This window comes from Microtus oregoni, unplaced genomic scaffold (assembly GCF_018167655.1).
Source record: "Microtus oregoni isolate MIOR12 unplaced genomic scaffold, Mior012 000032F_ref0000030, whole genome shotgun sequence".
NCBI lineage: Eukaryota > Metazoa > Chordata > Mammalia > Rodentia > Cricetidae > Microtus > Microtus oregoni.
In genome coordinates this window covers 12326280-12352731 of record NW_024543091.1, presented here as the reverse complement: position 1 = coordinate 12352731, position 26452 = coordinate 12326280, and the positions used below count along the sequence as shown (strand labels likewise).

General features: G+C 47.9%; 1 protein-coding gene across 2 annotated transcripts in view; it reads left to right on the top strand.

The window, feature by feature from the left end:
* Positions 1 to 5494: 5494 nt before the first annotated feature.
* Positions 5495 to 26452, top strand: part of Onecut1 (one cut homeobox 1) — a 36014-nt gene continuing 15056 nt past the window's right edge. The window contains exons 1-2 of one of the 2 annotated variants that reach the window (XM_041679348.1): positions 5495 to 6790; positions 9701 to 9821. In XM_041679348.1, coding sequence (XP_041535282.1) covers positions 5686 to 6790; positions 9701 to 9777 — 1182 coding nt within the window. In that variant the 5' untranslated portion in view covers positions 5495 to 5685 and the 3' untranslated portion in view covers positions 9778 to 9821. Of the gene's footprint in view, positions 6791 to 9700; positions 9822 to 26452 lie in introns of those variants that run through there. The other variant, XM_041679347.1, reaches the window with a different exon arrangement.

Below are 26452 nucleotides of genomic sequence, written 5' to 3'. Positions count from 1 at the left end.
AGACCCCTAAGGCATGCAAGACCCATGCCCTGGCCAAGGTCTTTCCCCAACTCCATAGAAACTGAAGGTCAAGCACGAGACACCTTGTGTCTTGGACAGGTTCTGAAAGGCGCGTGAGGGCCGAGGTATGGAGACTGGGGTGGACCAGCGGACTGACAGTGGTCCACTCCATAATACTACACCATCAGGCAAAAGGGCCAGGGCACAGAGTCTCTGGGTCAGAGATCGTCGAGGATGGGGACACACCGATAAGGTGACTGATTTGTGAAGGGCCAAGTCGGAAATGGGGGAGGGTGAAGTAGGAAAGTGAAGGACAAAGAAAAATATGAGTCCCTCCGCCGCGCCCCACCCCCACCCCCGTCTTGGTAAAACCAAAAGTCAAACCCAGCGCCCAGCGGAGCAGGCCGAGGAGGGAGGTGCAGGCAACAGGGCAGGCGCTCAGAACACCTGCGTTTTATTTTTAAATCTTCTAGGTGTCTGCGGGTCAAATAAAGACAAGGGCAGTAACGATTATTCTGTTAAATCTATGGTACTTGACTGCGCAAACACTAATTGATTAGACACCAAAATGATTTGTTTAAAGAGTTTTCCTCCTTCCCAAGTGCAGCTGTTCTGGGCCTGCGTCGGCGGCGTTGCTGGGCGACGGTGGAGTTCGCCAAGTGGGCGCGCGTCGGGCCGGGCTTGGGTTAGGTTGGCTGCTCCAAGCCCTGGGCTGCGTCTGAGGCTCCCGGCTGGGTGGTGGCTGGTGACTTCTGCTCTTTAGTAATTATCTCCAACGTCGGAGAAAAATATTGTTCTAGAGAGCGTTGCTAATACAATTGGCGCTTGGTCCACCCTCTGAGTTTTCCTTACTTTGAGTGGCTTTGAATGACATCAACAGGAGGGTCCTCACTTTAACCCTGCCTTTTCAGTTCCCAGCTTTGACACTCTCCACCATCAGACGGCCCACTGCTAATCCGTCGCGGACTTCCAAAAGACGAGGGCTGGAAAAGTGGTGTTCACCGCTGCCCAAAATCTGAAAAGTTCTGTCGTCTCCTCACCGGCTCCCTCACAATCTTGGTCAGGGTTCTTCCTCCATTAATATAGAATTCTAACCAAAAGAGAAAACCCACTGAAAGTCAGACTACAGAAAACCAATTTCCAGTGAGTGAGGCTAACCTTGTCCAGCGCTGGGCCCTGCCACCTGTCACCCAGGAGTTAGAAGCTTCTCCCTCAGTCCCAGGGCCAGTGTGACACCTCTTCAGCGTTCTTGGCTTGAAGACGTGCAGAGCCTTTACCAAAGTAGGCGACTCCCAGAAAGAGTTTCAACCGAGAAGAATCCGTTGATAGTTCACCCAGGGTCCCAGGAGAGCGGGTGGTTTTCTTCCTTGCCCAGGAAGTAACCAGAGATGCTCTCGCGTGGTCAGTTCTCCGACCGCCACCAAGGCGGCTCTAAGCAATTCCTGGAACTCCATGTAAGCTGGGGTTAGAGGGAGCTGACAGCCCTTCCTCGGCCATCTTCTTTGGGACTATGAGGGGACAGGAGATGAAAGAACGGGTGGCGCAAAAAAAAAAAAATGCTGAGTTTAAAATCATTTTCATGTGCAACACAATATTTAGGAAGGAAAAAGAGGAGTGAGGTTAGCCGGAGAGATGAACAAAAACCATATAGACAATAAATACAGGAACAAAGTTTGAAGAGAGACGCTAGAATCATTGGTTCCCACGTCCTCCACCCCAATGAGAAGTCACTATTTTCCCCCTGTGGAGCGGGGGCGGGATTGGGGAGGGTGTGTCACATCGCATGGAACTGGAAATTAATTTGTTGTTTTAATTTTTTCAATAATGCAGCACCAGACCACTTATTCTAAAATTCTCGTCTTTTCGAAGCACAAACAGCAATTTTCTGAATAAATTTTCTCCAGAGATGAAAAGACTCTAGAGGAAGACAGTAGAACCCTGCTGGAAGTGTCTGTAGTCAAATCCTTCACCCCATTTATCAAGGGTTCTGCTGTAACCAGATGCTGCCCACAGGTCCCTCCGCAGGAGTTTCATGCTAGCCACGCAAGCTTCAGAAATGCTGGAGGCTTCAGAAGCTGTAACCAAGGGTCTCTCACCCTGAAGCAGGGGATGGGAATATTTGCTGAACCCCAGGACTGCCAGACACCAAACAGAAACCGAGCACTTGATGGTCCGGAGAGCCTAGAAACGTGTCTTTGGAATGGTCCATATGTTATATCTCCACTACTCTCGAAGAAAAGTAAGCCATTGACTGCATAGCATGGACTCTTCTTAGAGAATCTTGTGTGGCCTTTTCCCCCAAGTCTGAGGGTGTTTCCTGCAAACTGAAGTCTATTTAGCAGAGGACAAATTTCATTTACCTACCTCTCCCAGGCACTTAAGACATTTACAAAATAAACATCAGTGATAGTCTTTGTCCAGCTCAAGGCCCTAAGTTCAGTCCTCAGTAGAAAAAAAAACTGATTTCCAACATGAAAATACATGTAACAAGCATCTAGTTGAGCCTTTAGTTCCTGTTTTTAAAACACGTATGTTTTAATATAATTTTGGGCATTGTTTTTTTCCTTTAATTCTCCTGCAGTTGCTTGGGATCGAAGCCCTTTCCTTCCCCTCACACGTGTATCGCTCCAGTTTCAAGGAATTCTTCTGCAGACTCTTGCTCTCTCTTTCCTTGGAGTACACCTAAGGGAGCCAAGCTTTGTGCTGGGCACTCTGAGAAGAGGAAACAAGGTAACAAAAGATAACCCAGTCTCCTGGCATTTGACAATCTCTCAGAGGCCAGAGGAGAAAGCATGCTTTCTCCACACCATACTCAGCGACAGGAAATGCTTCTGAGAGGTTAAAAGACACGGCGCTTCTGACTCAGCAACTACAGGAAAACGATGCGTCATTAATAGGTGTGAAATGGAAGAGGAGGGAGAGGGAGATTCGGGAACCAAGTCCTGCAGTGCGAGATTCAGGTCCCTTTGTAAGGAGTGCGGTGTCAAACACTGAAGTGAGCAAGGCCAAGAGACCCTTCCAGAACTCCCTTTCTCCCTTGGGAACCAAAGCTGAAACAACCCACCTTTTTGATGAAGCCCCTTGCTACCTGAGCAGAGTTGAGCTCCCACGATCCCACCCTTCTTCAGGTGGGCTCCAGGACCTCAGCCAGGAGTCTTCATGAAGGAGGACTTCTAAGATTAAGTCTCTAACGGACTGGAGGATGAACAATTTGTATAGTAATTTCTTTAATTTTTTAAACGAACTGTCTTTCAGGAAGAGATGGTCATAAGGGCAGAACAATCATTTCAATGAAATTAAAATGTGACGGCAGAAACAGTTGAGCCGAGATTGCTTTAATTCATCCTTTGGTCTTATATGAGAGGCAAGTACTATATACTACAGGAAGGGGGCTCAAAAATAATAAGGCAATGTGGATTTGGCTTCTGAAGCTGATTTACTAGAGAGAAAATATTTTACCCTTGAATGTGTCTGAAGAGATGATTTAAAAATAAATTAGTGAATTTTAGTTTTAGCCAGTGTATCCTCCCCCCCCCCAAAGACTTTTTCCTGGGTGGGGGGTAACTCCAGATTCCTAAATGATCATGGCCAAATAGACAAAAATTAGAATCTTCGGGAGTTATTTGGATCAGATGGAGGCTTTCTGATGATGAGACCCAGCAAATTAAGTCCCAGAGCCCAGTGTTCTAGGAAGTCTTACTGTACCCACTGACCTTGACTGGCCTGAAGTGGTCTTGGGCTGTTGGTGGCAGGGACCTAGGCTAAGAGATGAGCCCCTGTGTGCCTTAGCTGATGGGATTTCGGCCGCAGGATTCACCATATACCAAATTTTCCTCACAGACACCACCTCCACGACTCAGTCCTAGCCTCTGAAAAACAGTTTATAGGCAATGGGCTCTCTGTTTGGCACATAGCAGGCCTCAGACACTTTGTTTAGTAGCTGAGCCCTGAAAGCCTGGCTCTGAGGCTATCCTTATTGTGAACACCGCTAGCCCCGGGCTGAGGCTCGGCGCTGACCCGGCCATAACTGCCAAGGGCCTGACAATGGGCACATCTGTCCTTTCTCCAAGGGATAAAAGCACCTAAGCAGACAAGGCTCTGCCTTTTGTTACAGACTTTTTTCTTTCTTTCTTTTGTAAATAAAAGAAAGCCGCGGCATGTGGCGGCCGGGTGTGTGTCCCACACTGGGGGCCTCCCCACGCGTCCCCACCAGGCTAAAGGCCCGGGTTCAATTCCGGATTGGAGCGTGACTGTGACAGGGGCGCAATTATGCCCAGAGCTGAATTGATTTTCAAATCTGGAGGCTTCTTGCAGGGACGCCGAGAAGAGGAGAGCGTCCCTGCGGGCCAAGCAGAGACCAGCGCGGCTGCGTGCACTCTGCCTGCGTGGGTTCTCCTCCAGAGTAGCAGCAACCTCTAGGTGCTTTTCTATGAATGCTGTAGAGTAACTAAAAGACCAACCCCTGATGTTAACCAGGGAGCCCATGCAGGCACTCTCTTTAGTCCACCTCACGATCCTCCAAGCAGAGTTAACAGAAGTGGAGAGCCGCCTTAATTGGGAGCATAATGGAAGACCTCCTCTGAAGTCTGGGAGAGCGAGGTGTGGCCTCGATCTGGACTCAAGGCACTGTACGATCTTCTGCCCTTGGCTCAGATGGGGAAAGGTGGATCTAGGAGTACCCAGGAGGTTCGTAGGTGCCAGTTCAACTGTGGCCACGCTGACATAGGCCTTTAAGGTATACACCTCTCAGGGCCCGTAGCCCAGGCATTTAAGGATGGGGAATGAGCTCGTCTCCAGAGACCTTCCAGGGAATAAAGCCCGGGGGGGAGGGGGCGAGTGGAAGAGTCGGCGAGGGCCATGGCACAATTCCCGGCCCCTCGCGGGTAACCTGCACAGACAAACAGCCACTCAGACCCAGGAACTTTAACTCTCTAATCTAGCTGACCCACTGTGACAGAAGCCAGGCAACAGAATCTGGGACTGGGAAGCGAGAGGGAGGCAGGGAGGAAGACCAGGGGGAAAGCAAGCCTCCCGGGACTGTGGCAGCGGCTCCAGGTCGCGCTCTGCGCGCGTCCCGTGCACGTGCGCACCGCTCCGGGGCCGTCCGGCGCCACCGAGAAAGCTCTCCGCCCCCCCCCCCCTCCCGTTCATTTGTACTGGGACGTCACGGAGCCCTTGCTCTGGGACCGCGGGGGCGGGGTCTAGAAGCGCGCATGCGTGCTGCGCCCGGCGGGCGTGAGGGCGGGCAGCGGCGGCAGCGGCGGCTACCGAATCGCGGCCACAGTCTGCAACAGTAACCGAGCCATGGCTCGAGCTGGCGGGCGGCGCAGGCAAATAGCAGCCGCGGCAGGCGCACGGGCTGCGTTAAGGGAGCCGGGGGCAGCACGATTCTAAGGAGAGGGGCGAGAGGGGGCCAGGCTGGGCAGGCTAGGGGGCACCGCGCTCTCCCAACAGCGCGGATCCTTTTTGGAGATTAATATTAAAAAAAAAAAAAAAAAGCAGAAGGGAAGGTGGGAGCAAGCGAGAAGGAGAGACACACAGAGAAAGAGAGAGAGACACAGATCCCCACAGTGAGAGAAAGAAAGGCCACAGTCGCCGGCAGCCGATGTGAAGACTGGACTCCTTGTGCCCCTCGCCGCCTCTGCCCGGCCACATCGATGTTGCAGCCCGCTCGCCCGCATCACGATGAACGCGCAGCTGACCATGGAGGCGATCGGCGAGCTGCACGGGGTGAGCCATGAGCCGGTGCCCGCCCCTGCCGACCTGCTGGGCGGCAGCCCTCACGCGCGCAGCTCCGTGGGGCACCGCGGCAGCCACCTGCCTCCGGCTCACCCGCGTTCCATGGGCATGGCGTCCCTGCTGGACGGCGGCAGCGGAGGCAGCGATTACCACCACCACCACCGCGCCACTGAGCACAGCCTGGCTGGCCCCCTGCACCCCACCATGACCATGGCCTGTGAAACTCCCCCAGGTATGAGCATGCCCACCACCTACACCACCTTAACCCCTCTGCAGCCGCTGCCGCCCATCTCCACTGTGTCCGACAAGTTCCCTCACCACCATCACCACCACCATCACCACCACCACCCACACCACCACCAGCGCCTGGCGGGCAACGTGAGTGGTAGTTTCACTCTTATGCGGGATGAGCGCGGGCTAGCCTCCATGAATAACCTCTATACCCCTTACCACAAGGACGTGGCTGGCATGGGCCAGAGCCTCTCGCCCCTCTCTGGCTCCGGTCTGGGCAGCATTCACAACTCCCAGCAAGGGCTTCCCCACTATGCTCATCCCGGAGCGACTATGCCCACCGACAAGATGCTTACCCCAAATGGCTTTGAAGCCCACCACCCTGCCATGCTCGGTCGCCACGGAGAGCAGCACCTCACGCCCACCTCGGCCGGCATGGTGCCCATCAACGGCCTTCCTCCGCACCATCCCCATGCCCACCTGAATGCCCAGGGCCACGGACAGCTCCTGGGCACAGCCCGGGAGCCCAACCCCTCGGTGACCGGCTCGCAGGTCAGCAATGGAAGTAATTCAGGGCAGATGGAAGAGATCAATACCAAAGAGGTGGCTCAGCGTATCACCACCGAGCTCAAACGTTACAGCATCCCACAGGCCATCTTCGCGCAGAGGGTGCTCTGCCGTTCCCAGGGGACCCTTTCGGACCTGCTGCGAAACCCCAAGCCCTGGAGCAAACTCAAGTCCGGCCGGGAGACCTTCCGGAGAATGTGGAAGTGGCTGCAGGAGCCGGAGTTCCAGCGCATGTCCGCGCTCCGCTTAGCAGGTGAGCCGACGGGCGCGTGGGCGAGATAAGGGACTGAAGGTGGGAGGGAATGAGAGAAGGCTGGGCGCGCTTCGTCCCGCTCCGCCTCCCCTTTCTTTCCTAGACCTGGAAGAGCCAGCTTAGGCAACCGACCTTCTCCTCCAGGGGCTCAGTGCATTGGGCTGTGGGAACAAGGCGGCCACGGTGGCTTCGGGGTCGCATTTGTGCTCGGGGACAGAACTGCAGGGTTTTGAGCCTCAGGCCGAGAGACTCTTAGAACCTGGTGGAACACTGGTTGTGTGGTTCTCAGAGGAACATAGCGGGTTTAGGAAGGGACGAAGAAAACCTAAAACTACTCCGGTTGCACAAGGCACATACCCGGCGCGGGACTGGCGCTACTCACGCTGCCGGTCAATATTTGGCTGAGCTGGCTGCGGCCACTCACTCTTGCCCCATTTTATTGGCGCCGCACGTCCGGGGAGCAACACTTCGGTAGGGTGTGTACACAGATTCCAAACCTGGCTTCGCCAAGGTTACCACACATGGGCTGCGCGTGTAACCGGCTGTGGAAAGGAGAGGGACAGAGACAGACAGTGACCAGGTCCCCAGGAACTTCCCGTTGAGCCCAGGGATCACCGCTGACAACTCGTTTTTTCGTTTTCGTGATTTTTCATCTAAGTCTCTGTGCTCTTGGGTGGGAGTATGTAAATGTTCCCCAAATCAGCAAGCCGGGCTCCCAGTTCCAAACCCCTAGCAGGTTGTTTGATTTTGAGTACTGAAAGACTCAGCTGCCAAGAGCAGGCACATACCTGACTCCCGTAGTGGGCCAGGAGACCTAGTGGACAGCTGAGCCCAGATGATGAACCGCACCAGGGATTCAGACACACTCGGCGACCCTTGAAGAGGCGAGAAGAGGGCAGCCTAGGGGCGGACTGTGTTCATGAGACCTGGGTGGAGGTTACCGCGTTGATTGACTCCTGTGTCCAAGTCCCCCCACCCCACCCCACCCCCACCGGGCCTCAAGACACATACAGCCTCATCTGAGCCCTGCGCCCAGGTCTGAGTCTTGGTGAAGAGAAAGGTAAACGCTGGAATGAGGGTTTGTTAATTAACTGATCGTTCTCCATTAATTCGTCCCTAGAGAACCAGAGACAGTCAATCCGCTCTGAGCCGAGGGCACTGAGCCGTTTCACCGACTAAAATCAAAGCATGCGGCCGATCCCCCTCCCCCACCCGGTGCCTACCAATGAGAAGCCGGGGAAAGGCAGGTGCGGACTAGCCTGGAATCCTAGCCCGCGCGGGCTACCCTAGTGTTCCCTGCATCTGGGCTCTAGAGGCCTTCGGTGGTAGGTGCCACGCTGCTTCAGCCTCTGGCCGCCCAGAATTTCCAGGCTAACTAAAGTTCCCAAGGCAGGCTAGGGTTATTACTCCCAGGAGTGAGTGAGGCAAAGGACAAGGCGACCCTGGCCTGGCCGAGGGCCGACCGAATGCCTAAGCCTCACGGTTCCACTATGACTTTATGTGGCGTTGGAGCCCCTGGTGGGCCCATTGAGTCCCCGCGGTGCAGCTGATCTTGCTGCTCTCCCATTGTTCCCTCAGAACCTTCCATAGCACCCTCGTCTGAAACCAGGGCTCCCGACTTCCAGGCAGGTAGGGAGGGCTCTGAGGCTAGCCTGTGTGGGGCACGGAAATGTGGATAAAAAAGCCGTACTCTCTCGCGAAAGTCCCATCCCACCACTTGGTGAAGACACTCCAGACATCAGCGGCACCCCACATGGTCTTCTGTCACACCCTGGAAGGAGGGACTGGTAGGTCCTGTGCTGAGTGCCTCCTCCTGGAAACCTAGCGTGTCTATTCTGTGCAAAGCCCCCTGACTTCCAGATAAGAAAGCTGAGTTGGGGAGGGGCTGGTGCTTGGTGCTGGGGAGCCCAGTGAATGAAAACTAAGTTCTAGAACCTGCACACTAAAGGCATGAGTTGGGTGCTGAGCAGGTGCTCGTGGGACCCAGAAGGTCACCAAAGAGTGTCTGTACACTAGGTCCAAATGAGTAGCTCTGTTATTCTTGGCTCCAAGCATGTGGCCTTTTCCTAGAATGTGTGGAAAGTAGGAGGCTCGAGCTGACACGGATCCCAAGGACACTGGGTGTCCTGAGACGGATTGGAGCACCACCTCTTTCATTTTTGTTTCTGGAACATAAAGGGGTGAGAAGACTGGAATCTAAGTCTGCTATGAGGGGCAGGATGCACATGCAAGAAACCCAGAATCATCCACTCTGCCTGGAAATCAAGGCCCTTCTTCTTCTTCTTCTGCTTCTGCTTCTGCTTCTGCTTCTGCTTCTGCTTCTTCTTCTTCCCTTCTTAAGAGAAGCTTCTGATCCTTGGGAAGGTGACCAGCAGGCCTCAGTGATGGAGTCTAAGGACTGATAGTCTGATGCTTTGCCTAGACAGCCGCAGGAACTCAGGGCTGGCTCCCCATCACCAGCCACTGCAGTTTTGCTAACTGTAGCCCTTAAGACTAAACCCTCATCTTTTCTCTAGCCCTTTGTAAGGCCTGACCGAGTTCCCTCACTCCTGGGGGGAGGGGGGAAGAGTGGTTTCTTCAGTCCTCTCTGGGACCCACGTTCCAAGCAGCGTGTTTGGAGGGTCAGAGTCCTCTGCACGTGGCAGTATGTTTGGGGAGGCGCCAGAAGAATGTATAAATTACAAGCGCTGGTGAAAGACTGGAGGAAATTCTCACCAAATTAACTACCTTTTAAAAATCAATATATGTTGCCTCAACGTAATGCTTGCTGCTGCTCATTAAAACGCAGCGTGACCAGACACACGCCGCTTCTGGTCCTGAGTGGGGTGGGGAAGCTAAGCTGGGTGCCCCGCCTCTGACGTGGGCGTCTATCAAGACAGTAGGAGATTAGCTTCCAATTAAATATTCCAGAAGGCTTTGGCCCCTCGGCGGCAGCTGGCAGCGCGGGGAAAAGACTGCAAGAGACACCCACAAGTGAGTGCGACTAACACTGTGCACCCGGAAGGTGGTGTTGGCTCAGGTCCTCAGCCCAGGCAAGGATGTGTGCTGGGCACTCAGCCCTGCCAGAGGTGAGGAGACCTCCAGAGCCCAACGTGAAGATGGTCTGCTCTTCGGCACCCGGTACTTCGCCCCCTTACGGTCGGGTATTTGCTCCTTTGTGCTAGAGGCAGATCTAAACTAGGAGGTGGGGGGGGGGGTGCTCTACCTGGAAGTAGCCCTGAGAAAGTCTTGCCCAACCCAACCTGGGCCGTGTTTGCTGTGAGTGGCCTTGCGGCCTGGTTGATTGATAACTGGCTCTGCACACGTCCATTTGCTTTTGTGTTAATATTTATCCCGACCAGTGACGTTTCAAGTGTCCGGTGCTGCCCCGGCAGCGAGAGCCAGGCAGGAGAGCCAGACTGGCCCCGAAGAACCGCAGTGGTTCAATCCCAGAAGAATTCTGGGTGGAGAGACTGGTGGGGGCGGGGGGGGGCGGGACTGGGCATGAGAGATGCCAGGACTCGAAGAGCTCCTGGGCTCCAGAGTGGGAAGGGAAAGCGGCACCGCCACGCCGATTCCCTGGCCCCCTGCACTGTGACTCTCCCGTGGTGCAGCTGCTCCTAGCCCTCTGCCGCTTGAACAAAGGGCCGGCAGGGCGCGACCGACCGTGTCCGCCTTGGAGGCTGGGGTCAAGGCCTGGGATTGCTTTCTCTCAGCGTGGCTAAGGGATAACCCGTTATCAGAAGGCAACCGAGAGTCCCAGAGCCTCCAGGGATGAATGGTGGGGGTGAACTGGGGTAATCGGAACACACACACACACACACACACACACACCCTAAGCGGATGTAAAGTCAAAAGGACTTGGGGACAGTCACCAGAAGGCTCTGAGCGACATCTTTCTTACAGACTATCTGTCCCCTCAGTGGGACAATAGTTGCCTTTGTGCGTTTTTTTGTTGGTGGCAACGGCATCCCATGAGGAGAAGAAGTGCAGCGAGGTTGATGGGTGCCTGTGGCGATAATTAGCGATTGTAGTTTTTGTACCGGGTTAAGCCTGCTTTCTGAGGCTGAAGGAGACCTGGTGGCTGCGGTGTGGTGATTTTGTGGCCGGCAAAGAAGGACGCCCACCAGAAACAAACCCCATGGCATGTTCAAAAGGTGCCGACCTATCACTCCCACTCCAGGATGCAACCCAGAGATCCTTGGATAATTCGAGTGTCATCCCAAAGACCCAGGGTCAACGTACTGCGATCACTTCAGACCCAATCACTTAAAACTACAATAGTACAGGTAGATCGTAGCAGTAAAGCCATTCCAAAACCTAAAATGTGACTATCTTTGACGTTTTTTGCCCCCTGCGAGCTCAGCAGAGTCAGGGGTGAACTGGCTTTGCTCTGGGACTTCGGAACCTAGGTTAGCTTTGCTGCAGCTGGGGTGACAGCGCAGAGGACGCTGCGCGCGCCCCCTAGTGACCGCCTGGAGAGGGAACAGGAGATAGACATTAGGCTGGCCGAGGCTTTGTTTTTAGAGCATCCTTGTCCTAAAGATTTTTTTAAGCAGTATTTTGGTAGTAAGAAGGCGTGGAGGAGGAAGAGGATGCCTATCAAAGGCCCCCATCAAGGAAGACACGATTACCTTCCCTACCAATTACACCCCGAACTCTAACCTACCCAGAAAGGGTGACTATTTCGGTTCCATGCCGGAATTATGCTCTCTGACATATTTTTACCTAAGAGGAACGATGAGTGCAGGGGTGACCCTGGCAGTCTGAAGTCGGAAGCTGGGACCAATATAGTCCGCACAGATTAACAGTTCCTTTGTTTGGCTTGCTTCCCAGCTAACTGGCCAGAGTGAGTCAGAACGCAGCCCCCAGGCCTTAAGCTTGGAAGCCTTTGTTTTCCTCTCCCGTGGGGTGAGTGAAAGGGCTGTCGGAGCCTGCAGGCATGAAACCCTGGCCCAGAGTCAGGACCCTGGACAGATCCCCACCGCCTCGCAGCCTAAGGCTGGGCTCCATCTCTAAAGAGGCAACTGGGAAGATACAGGATTCCACGCTGCAGCAAAGAAACATTAATAGCTAATATTTAGAAGTTTTTGAGAGCGGGAGGCCCCTCCAAGAATAAACACTGGCCCTGTCGGGTCGTCAAAAAGATCAAAACCGTCGTCAAAGATCAGGGGCTGATTGGTTTGTCCCCACGTGGCGTGGCACGTGCACACCAGCATATAAAATCGGAATTTGCGTCCCTATGGGTGTGACAAGAGTTGGATCATTAAGCTAAAACGTTCAATTCAGTCCCTTTGATCCGTGCTGGGGAAAAATCTATAGTCATCTCTAATCTACCAGGTCTTTAAGGAGGTTGTTACACTAGCTGTTTGATGTCATCATCTTCCACATCCGTGGCAAATTCAGCTAATCAAACACGCTGGTCCCCGAAGTTCTCCCAAGCAACAGTTCTTACAGAGCATACTGGTAAAAATCCATTCTTGGTTTTCTTGTCAAGAAGAGGAAATATTCAACTCTAATGGCTGTAGGTAATTTAGAAGGAAGTTCCCAGGTGTCTCACTCCTGGGCTTCCATAATCAGTGGCAGCCACGTCCTTGAAGTGGCAATGCCCAGTGTTCTCTGTAAACTGCATATAATGAAGTATTTAAACACACGCTCGTTTTTGTAACTCAACCCCAGTGGCTCAAAAGTGAAATAACTGGTTTCATTTCAGACCCTAATTAAGTAATAAGATTTCCACACTTTGGTAAAATTGAATGCCCCCCCCAACCAAAGGTTGCTACAGAAAAAGAATCTCATGAAGTTATGTTTGTCATTGAACATATTTATAATAAAAAATTAAATCCATAGGCATCACAGATTATTTTCTGTGTGTCGACATTTGAATAAGACAAGTGAGCACCTTCAGAAGATAGCCACATTCTGTCTATATGGAAAACATCAGTCTCACAGTCCGCAAAGAAGGAAGGTCTTATTTCAAATGTAAATTAGCTTAGTACACAGTCTTCCATTCCTATCTCACCCACTTTACAGGCTTTTATTTTAAAACTATTATATTCCCTATGATAAAGCTTACTTTCTTGCTGATGTGACAGGTGACTAGGCCAGCCATGTGACAATGTGACCATTTGATACAATCTTACAATTATTTATCAAGGTCTTAATGTTCTATCGGCAACATGGGTTTCTTCCCAAAGATGTTACAATGGAACAAATAGCTTCTAGAACATTTCCATCCCTCTAATGTGTAGATTTAATAAGACAACAGCTAAGCAGAGCCCAACCCTAGAAGACAATTCGTCAGCTCTGTCATACCAATGAAAAAGGAGAGAATTTAAGCTGGTTGTTCACCTTCTACTTATTGCATGCTGCGGTAGGTAGACATTGCCATTTAATACTCTGTCTGTGTCAATGGCTCATAAGTCTTACTGCACATAGAAATCACTTAAAGACTTAAACAACTACTGTCTGGCTGCAACCCCAGATATTCCAGTCTAATTGAGTGAGGTGTGACCTGGGCTCCCAGGTGACCTTAATGTGTGTGGGGGTCTGGGAATCTATATGGGGTGTGGTAGTTTCCTTTGCTTTCTCCAGTGTTCTCTGTAGTGGGTTGAAATAATGTGTCTCTGATCGCTTCACTGAGGTATACTGATGCCCTGGACTCATTTTCCCCAAGGCACTGGCCAAGCATGTTCTCCACCACTGGCCTCTGTGGACAGTTCCAGACCACAGTCAATGCACTCAGAATGTGGACATCTGACTTGCTGTCCTCTCTCTCTCTCTCTCTCTCTCTCTCTCTCTCTCTCTCGATCGGTTTTTGATTTCTTGTTTTTTTTTTTCCAAGACAGGATTTCTCTATGTATCCTTCGCTGTCTTGGAACTCACTCTGTAGACCAGGCTGACCTAGAGCTCACAGAGATCTGCCTGCCTTTGCCTCCTGAGTGCTGGGTTTAAAGGCGTGGGCCACCACAGGCCAGCCTAACCTCTAAAGTGTCCATTTAACAAGGTCCATGCATCATAAAGCTCTTGAAATTAGAGAGTAAATCTTTCTTCTTGGGCTCTCAAGGAAAAATTTTGAAACATTCTTTCTTCTCAGATGTATAGGCAAGATTTCTCTTAATTGCTCTGCTCCAAGGAAGCAGCCAGAATGGTTGGTAACAGACATGAATCTCCTCTCTCTCTCTCTCTCTCTCTCTCTCTCTCTCTCTCTCTCTCCTTGTTCACTTAAACAATTATTGATGGGAAAGGCCCATCTCATTAGATATGCTCTACGGGCAAGCTTGGCCCTCTGGGACCCATGCCTGGAGGAAGGCCCAAAGGCCCAAGACCACCCATGCTTCCGAGGCCGATGTTCTCATCTGCCTTGGGCTCTGTTCTAACAACACCTGCCTATTATCCATACGTTACGACTACACGTACACACACACACACACACACACACACACACAAAGCAAACTGACAGAAAGCTCTGCATGTATGTTGGTAATTGAGAGCAGCTCAGTTTCCGTCAGCACCCGTGCACCCGCCGCCCTTCATTCTTTGCATAAGTCCCAGGGTACCGAGTATGGACAGTTTCTGCCATAAGTCCTTTCTTTTAACATGATGATTTCATAGTCTCAAAGAGAGGTTGTCAGAGGAACACAACAAGCGATGAGCTTCACACTTTCTTTTCCTCTTGCCTTCTTAAGCAGAGGATTGGGGGACGGGGGGGGGGGGGGGGGGGGGGGGTGCTAAATGCGCAAGCGAGTGAAGCACGCCACCTAGTGACAGTGGCGCTCATCGCAGGCATCTTGGTGAGTGGCTGAGGAGCAGCTACCGTGATTCCAGTATTGATGAAGTCACAAAAATCGTTCATTAAGGCAATTTAATCTTTGCTATTAAATGTCCTTTCAATTCATTTGGGGTAATTAAGATGCAGTTAAAGTGATTAAATTCTAATTACTTATGCTAGAGAAAGACATATTTGTCACGCTAATGCTGTTAGACGAAGGACTCAGAAAGAAAGTTAAACGTTTACTCCAAATGATGCAGCTGGAAAAATCAGTTCCTCTTTTCATCATCAATCTGGCGAGCGGGGTGATTATGTAATGGCTCTACATGCGCATTAAATAGGAGAAGTGCTGATTAAAATGGCTGCCAGGAGGAAAACTTGAGCAAGGAGTAACTCAGTATGGTATAGTCAGCACTCTTGGGCAAAATCAGTAGGTGTTCTTTCCCTCCAAGCCCTCGCCCCAAAGTAATGAACACCTGGTGAGCTTTATTCTATCATTGAAAGGGGGGTGGCACACAGAAGGCTTTTATTATCAAACCAAAGACATTGTTAAATGTAAACATTCCCCCCGAAAAAGAAGGCAGCAGTATCTTATGTAGCCTAGACCAGTCTTGAATTCATTGTGTAACCAAGGATGCCCTTGAACTTCTCATCCTCCTGTCTCCACTTCCTGGGTGCTGGGGTATGCCACCGTGCCCAGTTTATGCAGCGCTGAGGATCCAATCCAGGTCGTTCAAGCGTTTGAGGCAAGCACAAGACCCAGTCAGCGCCACCTCCAGCCCTAAAGAAATGTTCTTCAAAGGAGAATGGCTCCTTGAAGTAGAGAGGAACGAGGCGGGTGAGCAGGAGTGGGGAAGCAGAGGAATCCCATCTGGACGGGAACAGTTCCCATGGTAAACATGAGTGAGCATTTCCCCTGTAGGCTGCAGGGGCCGCTTCCTGTGCAGATTCCTAGCGCTTCCCTCAGTGCTGAACCTCCCCTCCCCAGCTGGACTCTTTTCTCTGTAGTGAGGGAGTCAGAGATGCCTGCACTGGGTTACAAGCATGATCCATTATTATGCTCACTCTGAAGAGCACTAAGTATCTCCTCCAAATTGGTCCCTTTTCAATGAGTTTTCTGTGTCCCGTTGTAAAGTAATCTCACACTATAAAGCAGAAGTTCACTGAGACTGCCCTGCCATAATCTCACGGCCCCCAGTCTCCTAGGAGATAGCTAAATTAGGTTCATAAAAGAGAGTTTAATTGAAACTTAAGAATTTGAAGTTTGCTTCTCTCTCTCTCTCTCTCTCTCTCTCTCTCTCTCCCTCCCTCCCTCCTTTTAAGGAGGTGCCTTCACATTTTCCTGAGAACGTTATCCAAGAATAAGAATCATCAATAAGTTAATTGGGGATTATTTTATTTTCCTCAAGAGACCCGTGTCTCTTAGTACAGTTAACTTTGCGTATTGAAACCATAATTGAGGTTGTCTCTTTCTTCCGCTCATCCCATTGAATATCACTCCAGTGCACACCATAAGCAAAGAAGTGTGCATGACCAAATTCTTCAGTCATTAAGTTAAACAATTACCTTTAAAAATAGATCGGTTATTTGAATATTTAAGATCATTATGAATCACGTCATGCTGCCTTTGGAATATAATATTTTATTCATTCTTTGAGAAATTCATCCATGACATCATGCTGTCTTAAATTACTAAAAGTATGCAACTCTGGATTAAGAATCAAGTGTCGGGCTGGAGAGATGGCTCAGTGGTTAAGAGCACTGGCTGTTCTTCCAGAGTCCTGAGTTCAATTCCCAGCAATCATATAGTAGCTCACAACCATATGTGATAGGATCTAGTGCCCTCTTCTGGCCTGCGGGCAGAATACTGTATACATAATAAATAAAAAAACTTTAAAAAAAAAAAGCCGGGCGATGGTGGCGCACGCCTTTAATCCCAGCACTCGGGAGGCAGAGGCAGGCGGATCTCTGTGAGTTCGAGACCAGCCTGGTCTATAAAGCTAGTTCCAGGACAGGCTCCGAAGCCACAGAGAAACCCTGTCTCGAAAAACCAAAAAAAAAAAAAAAAGAAAAAGAAAAAAAGAAAGGAGAGGTTCATGCAGTAATTAGTTCTTAGACCTTGTCAAGTAATTTAACCTTTGTGAGCCTCCGTCTCCTTAAATGGAAAATGAAGGATTTGGCCGTCAAGTCCCTTCCAGGTCTCATTTTGCCGTTGATTACCTCCTATCATGACTGTGGGACCATGGCCAAGCCCAGTGGACACCTTCATCTCTTATCTCCATTTAGTGTCCTGTCCACCTCGGTTAGGATGAGACAGATGTGGGCCACAGTGCTCAGTCTGGATGGTAGTCTCTGGCTCACCTCTCTCTTCAGGTGCTTGGGAGCTAACAGCCCATGCAGTCAAGAGCATTGTCTCTTGGCACAGAAGTGCTGCAGTGTAACATTCTACTGCCTGTGTTCCGGGGATACAAGCTGACAGGGAAAACATGGATTCTCATGAACACATATCACTACCTATATGTTACCATGGGCGTGTAAATTAGCATCTTTGCTACAACAGATTTGTCATCATCATATACCCATGGGTCCACACGTATCTAGTAATTTCACTCTTTGTGTAATTCTAAACTCACAGCATTCCTGGAAATGTGAAAAGACAACTGCTGGAACCTTTACTCTGAAGAGATAAAAAAAAGCACAACAGTCCAATATAAGATGTGCACATATGAAGCAGAATGTTCTTACATAAGGCAAAACTCAAAAGCAAGCAAGGCTAAACAGCTATGTTTAGAGATTTGTGGATATGTGATGCAGACTATTTTTTAAACATAGATAGAAGATAAATAGGTGTATGGGTAAATAGATAGGTATGTAGATGGTAGAGAGAAGATGGTAAATGAATGATAGGCAATAAATGATAGGTGGATAGATGAGATAGATAGATAGATAGATAGATAGATAGGTGATAGATAGATAGATAGATAGATAGACAGATAGATAAACAATAGAAGATAGATAGGTGATAGATAGATAGATAGATGATAGATAATAGATAGATAAACAATAGAAGATAGATAGATAATAGATAGATAAACAACAAAAGATAGATGATAGATAGATAGATAGACAGACAGACAGACAGACAGACAATGGGCATAGATGTAGCTTAGTAGTGGAGTGCTTATTCAAGCACTTTGGTTGTATCCCTGGCATCACAAAAAGAAAAACAAATTCCCTGTGTCTTTATACAACAGAGGTGTTTAAATTCTCCTGTTGCATTGTTCAGTGCTGTGTGAGTTTAAGAGCTCATTTTGGGGCTGGAGAGATAGCTCAGAAATTAAGAGCACTGGCTGCTCTTCCAGAGGTCCTGAGTTCAATTCCCAGCATCCACATGGTGACTCACAGCCATCTATAATGAGATCTGGTGTCCTCTTCTGACATGCATGCAGACATCCATGCAGTTAGAACACTGTATACATAATAAATAAATAAATAAATCTTTTTTTAAAAGAGCTTATTTTGTAGCTTTTTCAGATGCTATATACATGATACATAGTCTTTTTGAAAACTTTTAGTATTAAATAGTTTAAACATTGGGGAAGAAGAAGGTGGTTTGGAGAGTTTGTTTGTTTGGGGTGGTTTTTTGGTCTGACCACTCAACCTACTTTTTCTCAAATACATCCTGAGCATTCTGTTTTGTCATTTTTTTCAGGACTTGATTCTTACTAGATACCAGTTTTGTCAGGAAAAGGTAGTCCATTGTGGGCAGAGTGTAGAGAGAGACAGACGCTCTGGGAAGAATTGCTGAATTCCTGAGTCTCTGCTCTAGTGCAGACTGCTCAAGGAAGACCCAAAGGCACTGCACGCTTGTCCAGAAAATAGGACTGGTGGAGAGAGACAACAGGCTGTTCATATGCTTCTTCCAGGAGCTGAGGGTGTTCAGTTCAATGTGTCTTGCAGGAAGAAGTCTAGGTGTAGTGAAAGGAAACTTCTAAAGACCTAGAGAGTGTGATGGGATTAAGTCTGAAGTCAGGACAGCAGGAACAGAATGCATGGAGCCTGAGCTAAAATCCCTCTGTAGTTGTTGTTCGTTTGTTTTTAAAATAATTTTCTCTCATGTAGCCCAGGCTGATCTCTGGCTCACTCTGTAGCCCAGGCTGGCCTTGAGCCTCTCATCTTCCTACCTTCACCTCCCCAGTGCTGAAACTACAGGCATGAGTTGCCCATACCTTTTGTTCTCTGCAGATTTCTTGGATCTGAATTATTATAAAGCTGGCAGCTTCTCTCTTCCCCCAGCTCAGCAACACCTTCCCGTCAGCAACAAAAGCATCTTCCAGTCTCTGACTTCAGTAATGGAGAACAAAGTACCATACATCTCACATTTCTCCAGGGGAAAATATCAGATTGGTGGAGAAGTAGAGGAAAGGAGAGATTCCCAGGTGCAGCATGATGTAGCGATGCGCGTCTGTATCCCCTGCAGTCTAAGCCTCAGGCAAGAGGACCAGGGAGAAGTTCAAGGCCAGTCGAGCTATGTAAGACCCTGATTTTTAAAAAGTTGGTCCTGCGAATTTAATACCAAGTGGCTTCTATTTATTCTCTTACTTCTGGAATAGCCCATAGCCTTGTTTGGTGTGCGCAGGGACTGCATATAAAATCTCTAACTTCTTTTCATCTCTTTCAATTCTAAAGTACACTCATGATTTCAAGATCCCTGTAGGAAGAGTTAATTCCAAATGCACACTCTTCCAGCTTGAAAGCTATCCTGATTCTGTGCATCCTTTCTTCTCTGGGTGAGTCTGAGAAACCAGCAGCATCACCTAGGAACTCTGGGGTTAGCCCTGATCTCCTGCATCTAAGTCTGTATTTTCACAGGGTCCCCAGCAGGTTCCTATATGTGTACGGTCTGAGAAGGACTATAGAAAAGCCTTCAGCGTGTCCCTATTCCTTTATTTGCCCAAACACTGACTGGCTAGAGACACTCATGCACCAGGCACTGGACAAAATACAGACACACAAAAGAGGAACCTTGAAAGTACTGATCGAGACCTTGTGTGTCTGTACAAGGTCAGGGGCCTCTGGGAGCCGGGTCTAAAGGCAGCTGTGGCCAGTTGTGAAATGAAATGATCATGTTCGCGATTTTGAAAGCATCCTGGAATGGAGGGGGCAGATGAACAGCTGAGTAGTAGCTGAGAGACATGGGCTGCAAACATGGGGGTGGGAGTAAAGTCTGAGAGCTACATCTAAAGTAAGACGGAACAGGCATCCTGAGTGCGGGTCTGGTGGGGAGTAACTCCTGTGACCCTGCCTTGGGAAGATGGGCATTTGGGTACCTTTACCCACAGAACAACTGTGATGGTGTGTTAGCCAGTCCTTCCCACCCCAGCCAATTGCTGCCTCCGACGACATAGGGCTCTTAGAGAACCAATGCAAGGGATCGGACACACCCACCCCTGTTGTTAGAGGAACAAAAGTAACCCTAAGAACAGGGCACCAATCTGTCAGCAAAGACTACATATGTGTGTGCGGTGAGCAATTGCTGGCGAGTCTTGGTTGAGTTGTGAGTCACCCTGTGGTGGGAACAGCACTCTAAACACAAGCAATATTTCATCAGAAAGAGAATTCTGCTTTTCTTTAATCTGGTTGTCTTAGTTTGCTTTCTACTGCTGTGATAAAATACTGTCCAGAACCAAACTGGGACAGGCATGGTGGTGCACACCTTTAATCCCAGCACCCGGAAGGCAGAGGCAGTCAGATCTCTTGTGAGTTCCAGGCCAGCCCACCCTTATTAAAATACAAAACAAACTTGGGGGAGAAAAGAGTTTGTATTACAGCTTCCAGTGCATCATGAAGGAAAGAAAGTCAAGGGAGGAATTAGAGGCAGAGAAGGAAGCAGAAACTAAGGAGGGAATGAGGCTCACTGCTTACCATCACTAACTCATAGATTGCTCAGCCTGCTTTCTTACACAACCAGGACCACCTGGCCAGGGGTGCTCACGATGGGCTGAGCCCTCCCACTATTAGTCAAGAGAATTTCCCTTGGACTCGTCTCTGGGCCAGTCTGATAGAGGAATTTTCTCCAGAGATTCTTTCTCCCAGATCACCCTGGCTTATGTCTAGTTCACAAAACTACCCAGTACCTGAGTTACTTGCATGATTGTCCCACGAGCCCCAAAATGAAAGAATTGTTTCCAATTAATAAATATGCATTTTCATTTATGTCTTATAATGATAATTTTTAAAAAGTTAAACATAAATAGGCATTTAAAGTTTTCTTCCTAACCCGTTCTCCTGTTATTAAGGTTGTTTCTATACTTTTGTGTGTTTTCAAGTACTCCGTACTAAAGCTAATAATATAACACTTTAAATTTCGGTATGTATCATCCCATCAGGAAGAGCTGGAAGGATATTCACACACCAAAACGGTTGGTTATCTGTACAGGGATGCGGGGTCAGGCGGGGACTTCTGAACCTGATTCTTCTGTGCTCTCCAAAGAGAACGTGTGTGTGTGTGTGTGTGTGTGTGTGTGTGTGTGCACGTGCATGTGTGTATGTGTGTGTATGTGTTTGTGTGTGTGTAGGATGGGTGGTCTTCTTTGTAAATAATTAAAGGCTTCTTCATTCCTCAAACTAGAAGTTTCTAGGGGAAGTGGAGAATGCATCTTGTTTTAATTCTTTTGACTGACTTTTAATTATTTCGACATTTCTAGAAATGTTTATTTCCACATCAGGCAGGGTCCTAATGCAGCAGGGTGAGTGACAAAGTAGTGAAGCGGTGCAAGGTGACCATGCTCGGGGGAGGTGGAAAGTGGTCCCAACTTCAACAGGGTTTCCTCTATTCCAGGTTATCTTTGAAAAACCATGCTCTGGGGAGGTGGAAAGTGGTCCCAACTTCAACAGGGTTTCCTCTATTCCAGGTTATCTTTGAAAAGCCACCCAGGGGCTAGAGAGACGGCTCACAGGCTCCAGCACCCATGTCAACTGACTCACAATCACCTGTAACTCTAGCTCTAGGGAATCTAATGCCCTCTTCTGGCCTCCACAGGTACTGCATCCACATGCACACACACATAGAGACACAGAGGCATACACAGAATTAAATATAAAAATTATGAATAAAAATGTCTCGTGTTATTACATTTACAGTGGAATATTTTAGAACACATGAAAGAATAACAGAGGACATAATAATCCCTAGTAATTCCACCATTTCCCTTTCCCAAACTAATATGAGTAGCATTCACTTATTCATTCATTGAATAGCTATGTAAAGATAAGGATGCTCACAATCAGCAAGACCACACAGCACACATTCTGCCTTTGCTCTCAGAGAGCTTAATGCCAGAAAACATTTATGAATCTTCTATTTTATAGTTGTGATATAATTTATTTAATCAATCTCCTATTTTTAGACACTTACATTGGTCTATAAACTGCTCAGGGAAATAAAGTTTTATGGTTTTATATTTTAGAAGTATCATAATTCACATGTCCTTGCCAACAACCATCCCTATCCTTGAATATTTCACTGTATTTGGGGCTTTCGCATTATCGAATGACACAGCAGCCTGCAGTATTATAGATAAAGTTTTACCAAAGATTTGATTTTCAAGATGTTTTTCCCTCTAAGCATTTGATGCCCATATTGAAACTTTAGAAAATATAAGATTATAACAAAGAAACAGGGCAAAATTGTTCATTATTCTAAAACCAAGAGAGAATACCTTTCTATATATTGGATTCGTTCTTTCTTGCTTGAAAAAGCTGTAACACTGTTGTTAATTCTTTGAGAATTTCCTACACTGGATTTCAATCATATCACCCACACCCACTTCTCCTAACTCCTCCCAGATTTTCCTTACCCTCCAAACTTCATGGCCTCTATTAAAAAAAAAAAACCCACTGAGTCCAATTTATGCTGCCCACAATCTCATGGGTGTGAGGCCATCTACTAGAAATAGCAACCCAACCAAGGACCCCACGCTTAAAGGAAACTAACTGTCCCTCCCCCAGAAGCTGTCAACAGTTCATAGCTCCTCAGTTAGGGGTGGGGGATTGGGAACCCCTTCCCAGGCCATGCTGGAGTGTTGGCTGGTTGGACTTAAGCAGGTTTTCTCTTGGCAGCCATAGCTGCCGTGAGTGCGTGAGTGCAGGGGTCCTGCCACGTCCACAAGACGCTGTTTTGCTCCAGTCCTCCCTGACCTCTGGAGCCTACAATCTTTCCTTCTAGCTTTTTAATGGCACGTGTGTAAATGGGCATTTGCCACGGGTCGGATTACCTGAGTTCAATCTCCTGGACCCTCATGGTGGGAGGAGAAAACCAACTTCCCTAGTTTTCCTCTGACCTCTACCTGCTTTCTCTCTCTCTCTCTCTCTCTCTCTCTCTCTCTCTCTCTCACACACACACACACACACACACACACACATACACACACACAAATATAATACAATAAAAATAAAAGTCATATATAAGATATACCTTAAGTTTTTTTTTTTTTTTTTTTTTTTAAATTATTTATTTATTTATTTATTACATATACAATATTCTGTCTGTATGCCTACAGGCCAGAAGAGGGCATCAGACCCCATTATAGATGATTGTGAGCCACCATATGGTTGCTGGGAATTGAACTCAGGACCTTTGTAAGAGCAGGCAATGCTCTTAACCTCTGAGCCATCTCTCCAGATCCCTTAAGTTTTTATTTTACTACAAAATTAACTTGATAGAGTATTCACAATCAAACATGCCTCGGTGTCATTACATACCATTCAGGAGCACAGAAGCTGTTTAAATCTTCATTTGAAACTCACTCCAAATTATGAAAATCTGCAAAGATATATAGAACAAAGGCTATCAGGGTTCCCTCCTCACCAGTGAACACTGACCAGTGGTTAGTGTCCAAATTGCTTCATGTTTGCTCTCTTCCCATGTAGGTTTATTTTCCTTGAAGGCAGGCTACATCCATCATGGCCCCTTACCTCAAAATACCTAAGTGTTTTCCTAAGGACAGGAATATTCTCAAGTTCGGTCACTACTCAACTTTGTCGGGTGATTCTGTGATGTCCTTAGAGCATGGTTCTCCAGCACAGAATTCCATCTCGGATTCTGCTGCCACAGCACTTTTGCTTCCTTTACTGTCAAATGCTCCTCTTCCATCTTCCTCTATCTTTTACCAAGCTTGCACGTTTGAGGAATGCAATTCTCCTTTAAATTTTTATGTTTTGTTTGCATTCATTCGTTTGTCTGTTTGTAGGTGTGTATGCATGTGTGTGTGTTGGGGTGCGAGCATGCCAGAGCACCTACGTGGAGGCCAGAGGACAATTTGCAGAAGTTGGGTCTCTCTTTCCAACATGTGGGTCCCAGAAATTGAACTCCGGTCAAGTTACCTTTATTATCAGCCCCCTTAGAATTTGCTCATTCTCCTGTGTGTGCTTCTGTTTCCTTGTGTTCCATTGAGCTTCTGCTCTCTTACCCAGAAAGCGGCATGGGTGGCAGTGTGCCTTCTCTGAGGATCACATCTGGAGGCCCCCAACTGTCTGTTCCCCACTTACCTGGTGAGTGTGTTTTCTTTACCCAAAGTCTTGTCTAATTCCTTTACTGTGTAATCACTGGACCTTTTTCCCTTCTTTCCAATTAAAAAAAAAAAATCCATGGGTGATATTTTAAGCCAGTGCATTAGTCTACTTTTCCTCAGAATTCTCTATCTAGAGCCGGGCGGTGGTGGTGCACGCCTTTAATCCCAGCACTCGGGAGGCAGAGGCAGGTGGATCTCTGTGAGTTCAAGGCCAGCCTGGTCTAGTTCCAGCTAGTTCCAGGATAGGAACCAAAAAAAAAAAAAAAAAAGCTACAGAGAAACCCTGTCTTGAAAATCAAAAAAAAAAAAAAAAAAAAAAGAATTCTCTATCTATTTAGCACCTGCTGAGCTTTGCCTGGTCTAACTTTCCTCAGCATTTCTGCACATTGGGCAGGCAGTCCTCAGCCTTCTCTCTCTCTCTCTCTCTCTCTCTCTCTCTCTCTCTCCCGTTTACTGTTGGTGTGGACTCACACGTTCCTTTTTTTAATCAACCATTTGCAATGTGTTACTTGCTTTTAATTATTTTGGAGCTCAAGCTTTCCCAGATGTGACTGATAGGAGTCCCTTTAACATCTTTGGATGATGTGAGCCCTTTCTATGTTCTGTGACATGTTCTCATTATTTTTTGAAAACTTTCCAACATAAAAAAATATATTCCAAGATCATCTAGTACCCTCCTTTCTCCAAGCTTTGGATTCGCCCCTTCTCTGATGAACCGTGGCTTATGCTGGCTGATAAGGCGTTAGCGACTGAGAAGAGCTGAGTACTATGTATGCATGAGCTTTTAGCATGGCTTTGTTTCTCCACTCTCTCAGGTAAAGCTGGGAAGAATATATACACATAGCTATGCATAGACGCATTCATGAATACCATTAACATTTATATTTGTGTTACATTCATTTATTTTATGTGTATATGCTTGTACTCATGAACATACGTACATGATATGACTTGGGTAAAGTTCAGAGGACAACGTATAGTAGCCAGTTCTCTCCTTCCACCATGTGGGTCCTGGAGATGAAACTAAGGTTTTCAGACTTGATGACATGCTCATTTACCCTTTGAGCCATCTTAATGGCTCTGTGTGTGTGTGTGTGTGTGTGTGTGTGTGTAAAATCATAAATTTATATCAATATCTGCACCCACACATTTGTGAGATATTCCCATGAATTTTTTGCTGTTCCTCATGCCCTATTTATATATCCTTCAGTCTACAGTCAGAAGTCTGACACCCAATTATCAATTATCATTATATTCCTCTCATATGTGTTTGTGTGCATTGTGCTCATGTGTGCGTGTGCATGCACGCACACTCACACACACACACACACACACACACACACACACACACACAATGTTTGTTTGATCCTGTAGCAGGTTTGTTTCCACGCCTGTTTTTTGATAGGAGTAACTCTCAGCTCTTCCATCAAGCGTACCCACTGCATCACTTGGCTTCTTCTAAACCCCACTGAACCATATAAGTGCTGTCCACAAGCACGATTCCAATTCTTGGTCTAAAGATGTGCTGACCCAGAGTAAAGATAACACTAAAGACTTAGGGGTGAGGAAATGAAAGGGGCTTTTTTTTTCCCATTAGGGGCTTTTCCATCGAGTTCTTAGAGAAGAAATCTCCTTGGCAAAACTTGTCAGAATGAAACCTGAAGAAAATGGGAGGCTGGGAGGAGGAGGAAATTTTTTTCTTCAATAAAAAAAATAAAAAAATAAAAAGATATGGCTCTGTTGGTAGAGTTTCCCCCAGCAGTGCACAAACTGGACATCGTAATTCCAACACTTGGGAGGTACAGGCAGAAGGATCAGAAGTTCTGGCTCGTTTTCAGATACATAGCAAGCTTAAGGTCAAACTAAGCTACAAAAGACCCTGTTTAGGAGGGAAAAAATCCAATTGTTTTCTTTTGTACCCTTAACTAGGCATATATTCATCGTTACACTCCAGACTTAGCAAAGCCGATCATAGTGTATCTTAGCCTTCTGGGGTTAGGAGCCTCAACTTGCACACACTGTCTGTGGTTACTTTACTCTCAACTCCTTTGGGGTCACAGACCAGCTTAATTCCTCTGCACTTTCTGCCTCTCCAGCTCCATCCTGCCCACTTGCTCCCTGCCTGCCCTCGAACTGCCTTCTGATTCAGGGCATCTCAACTTTCTTCTCCACAAGGACTCAGCTGACTTTTACTGATTTCTTTTCCCTTATTTCTTTTTGGATTTATTTGTTTTATTAGCTTATGTGTAAGAGTGTTTTCCCTGCGCACATGTGTGCACGTGCGTGCATGCATGTCTGTGTGTGTGTGTGTGTGTGTGTGTGTGTGTGTGTGTGTGTGTA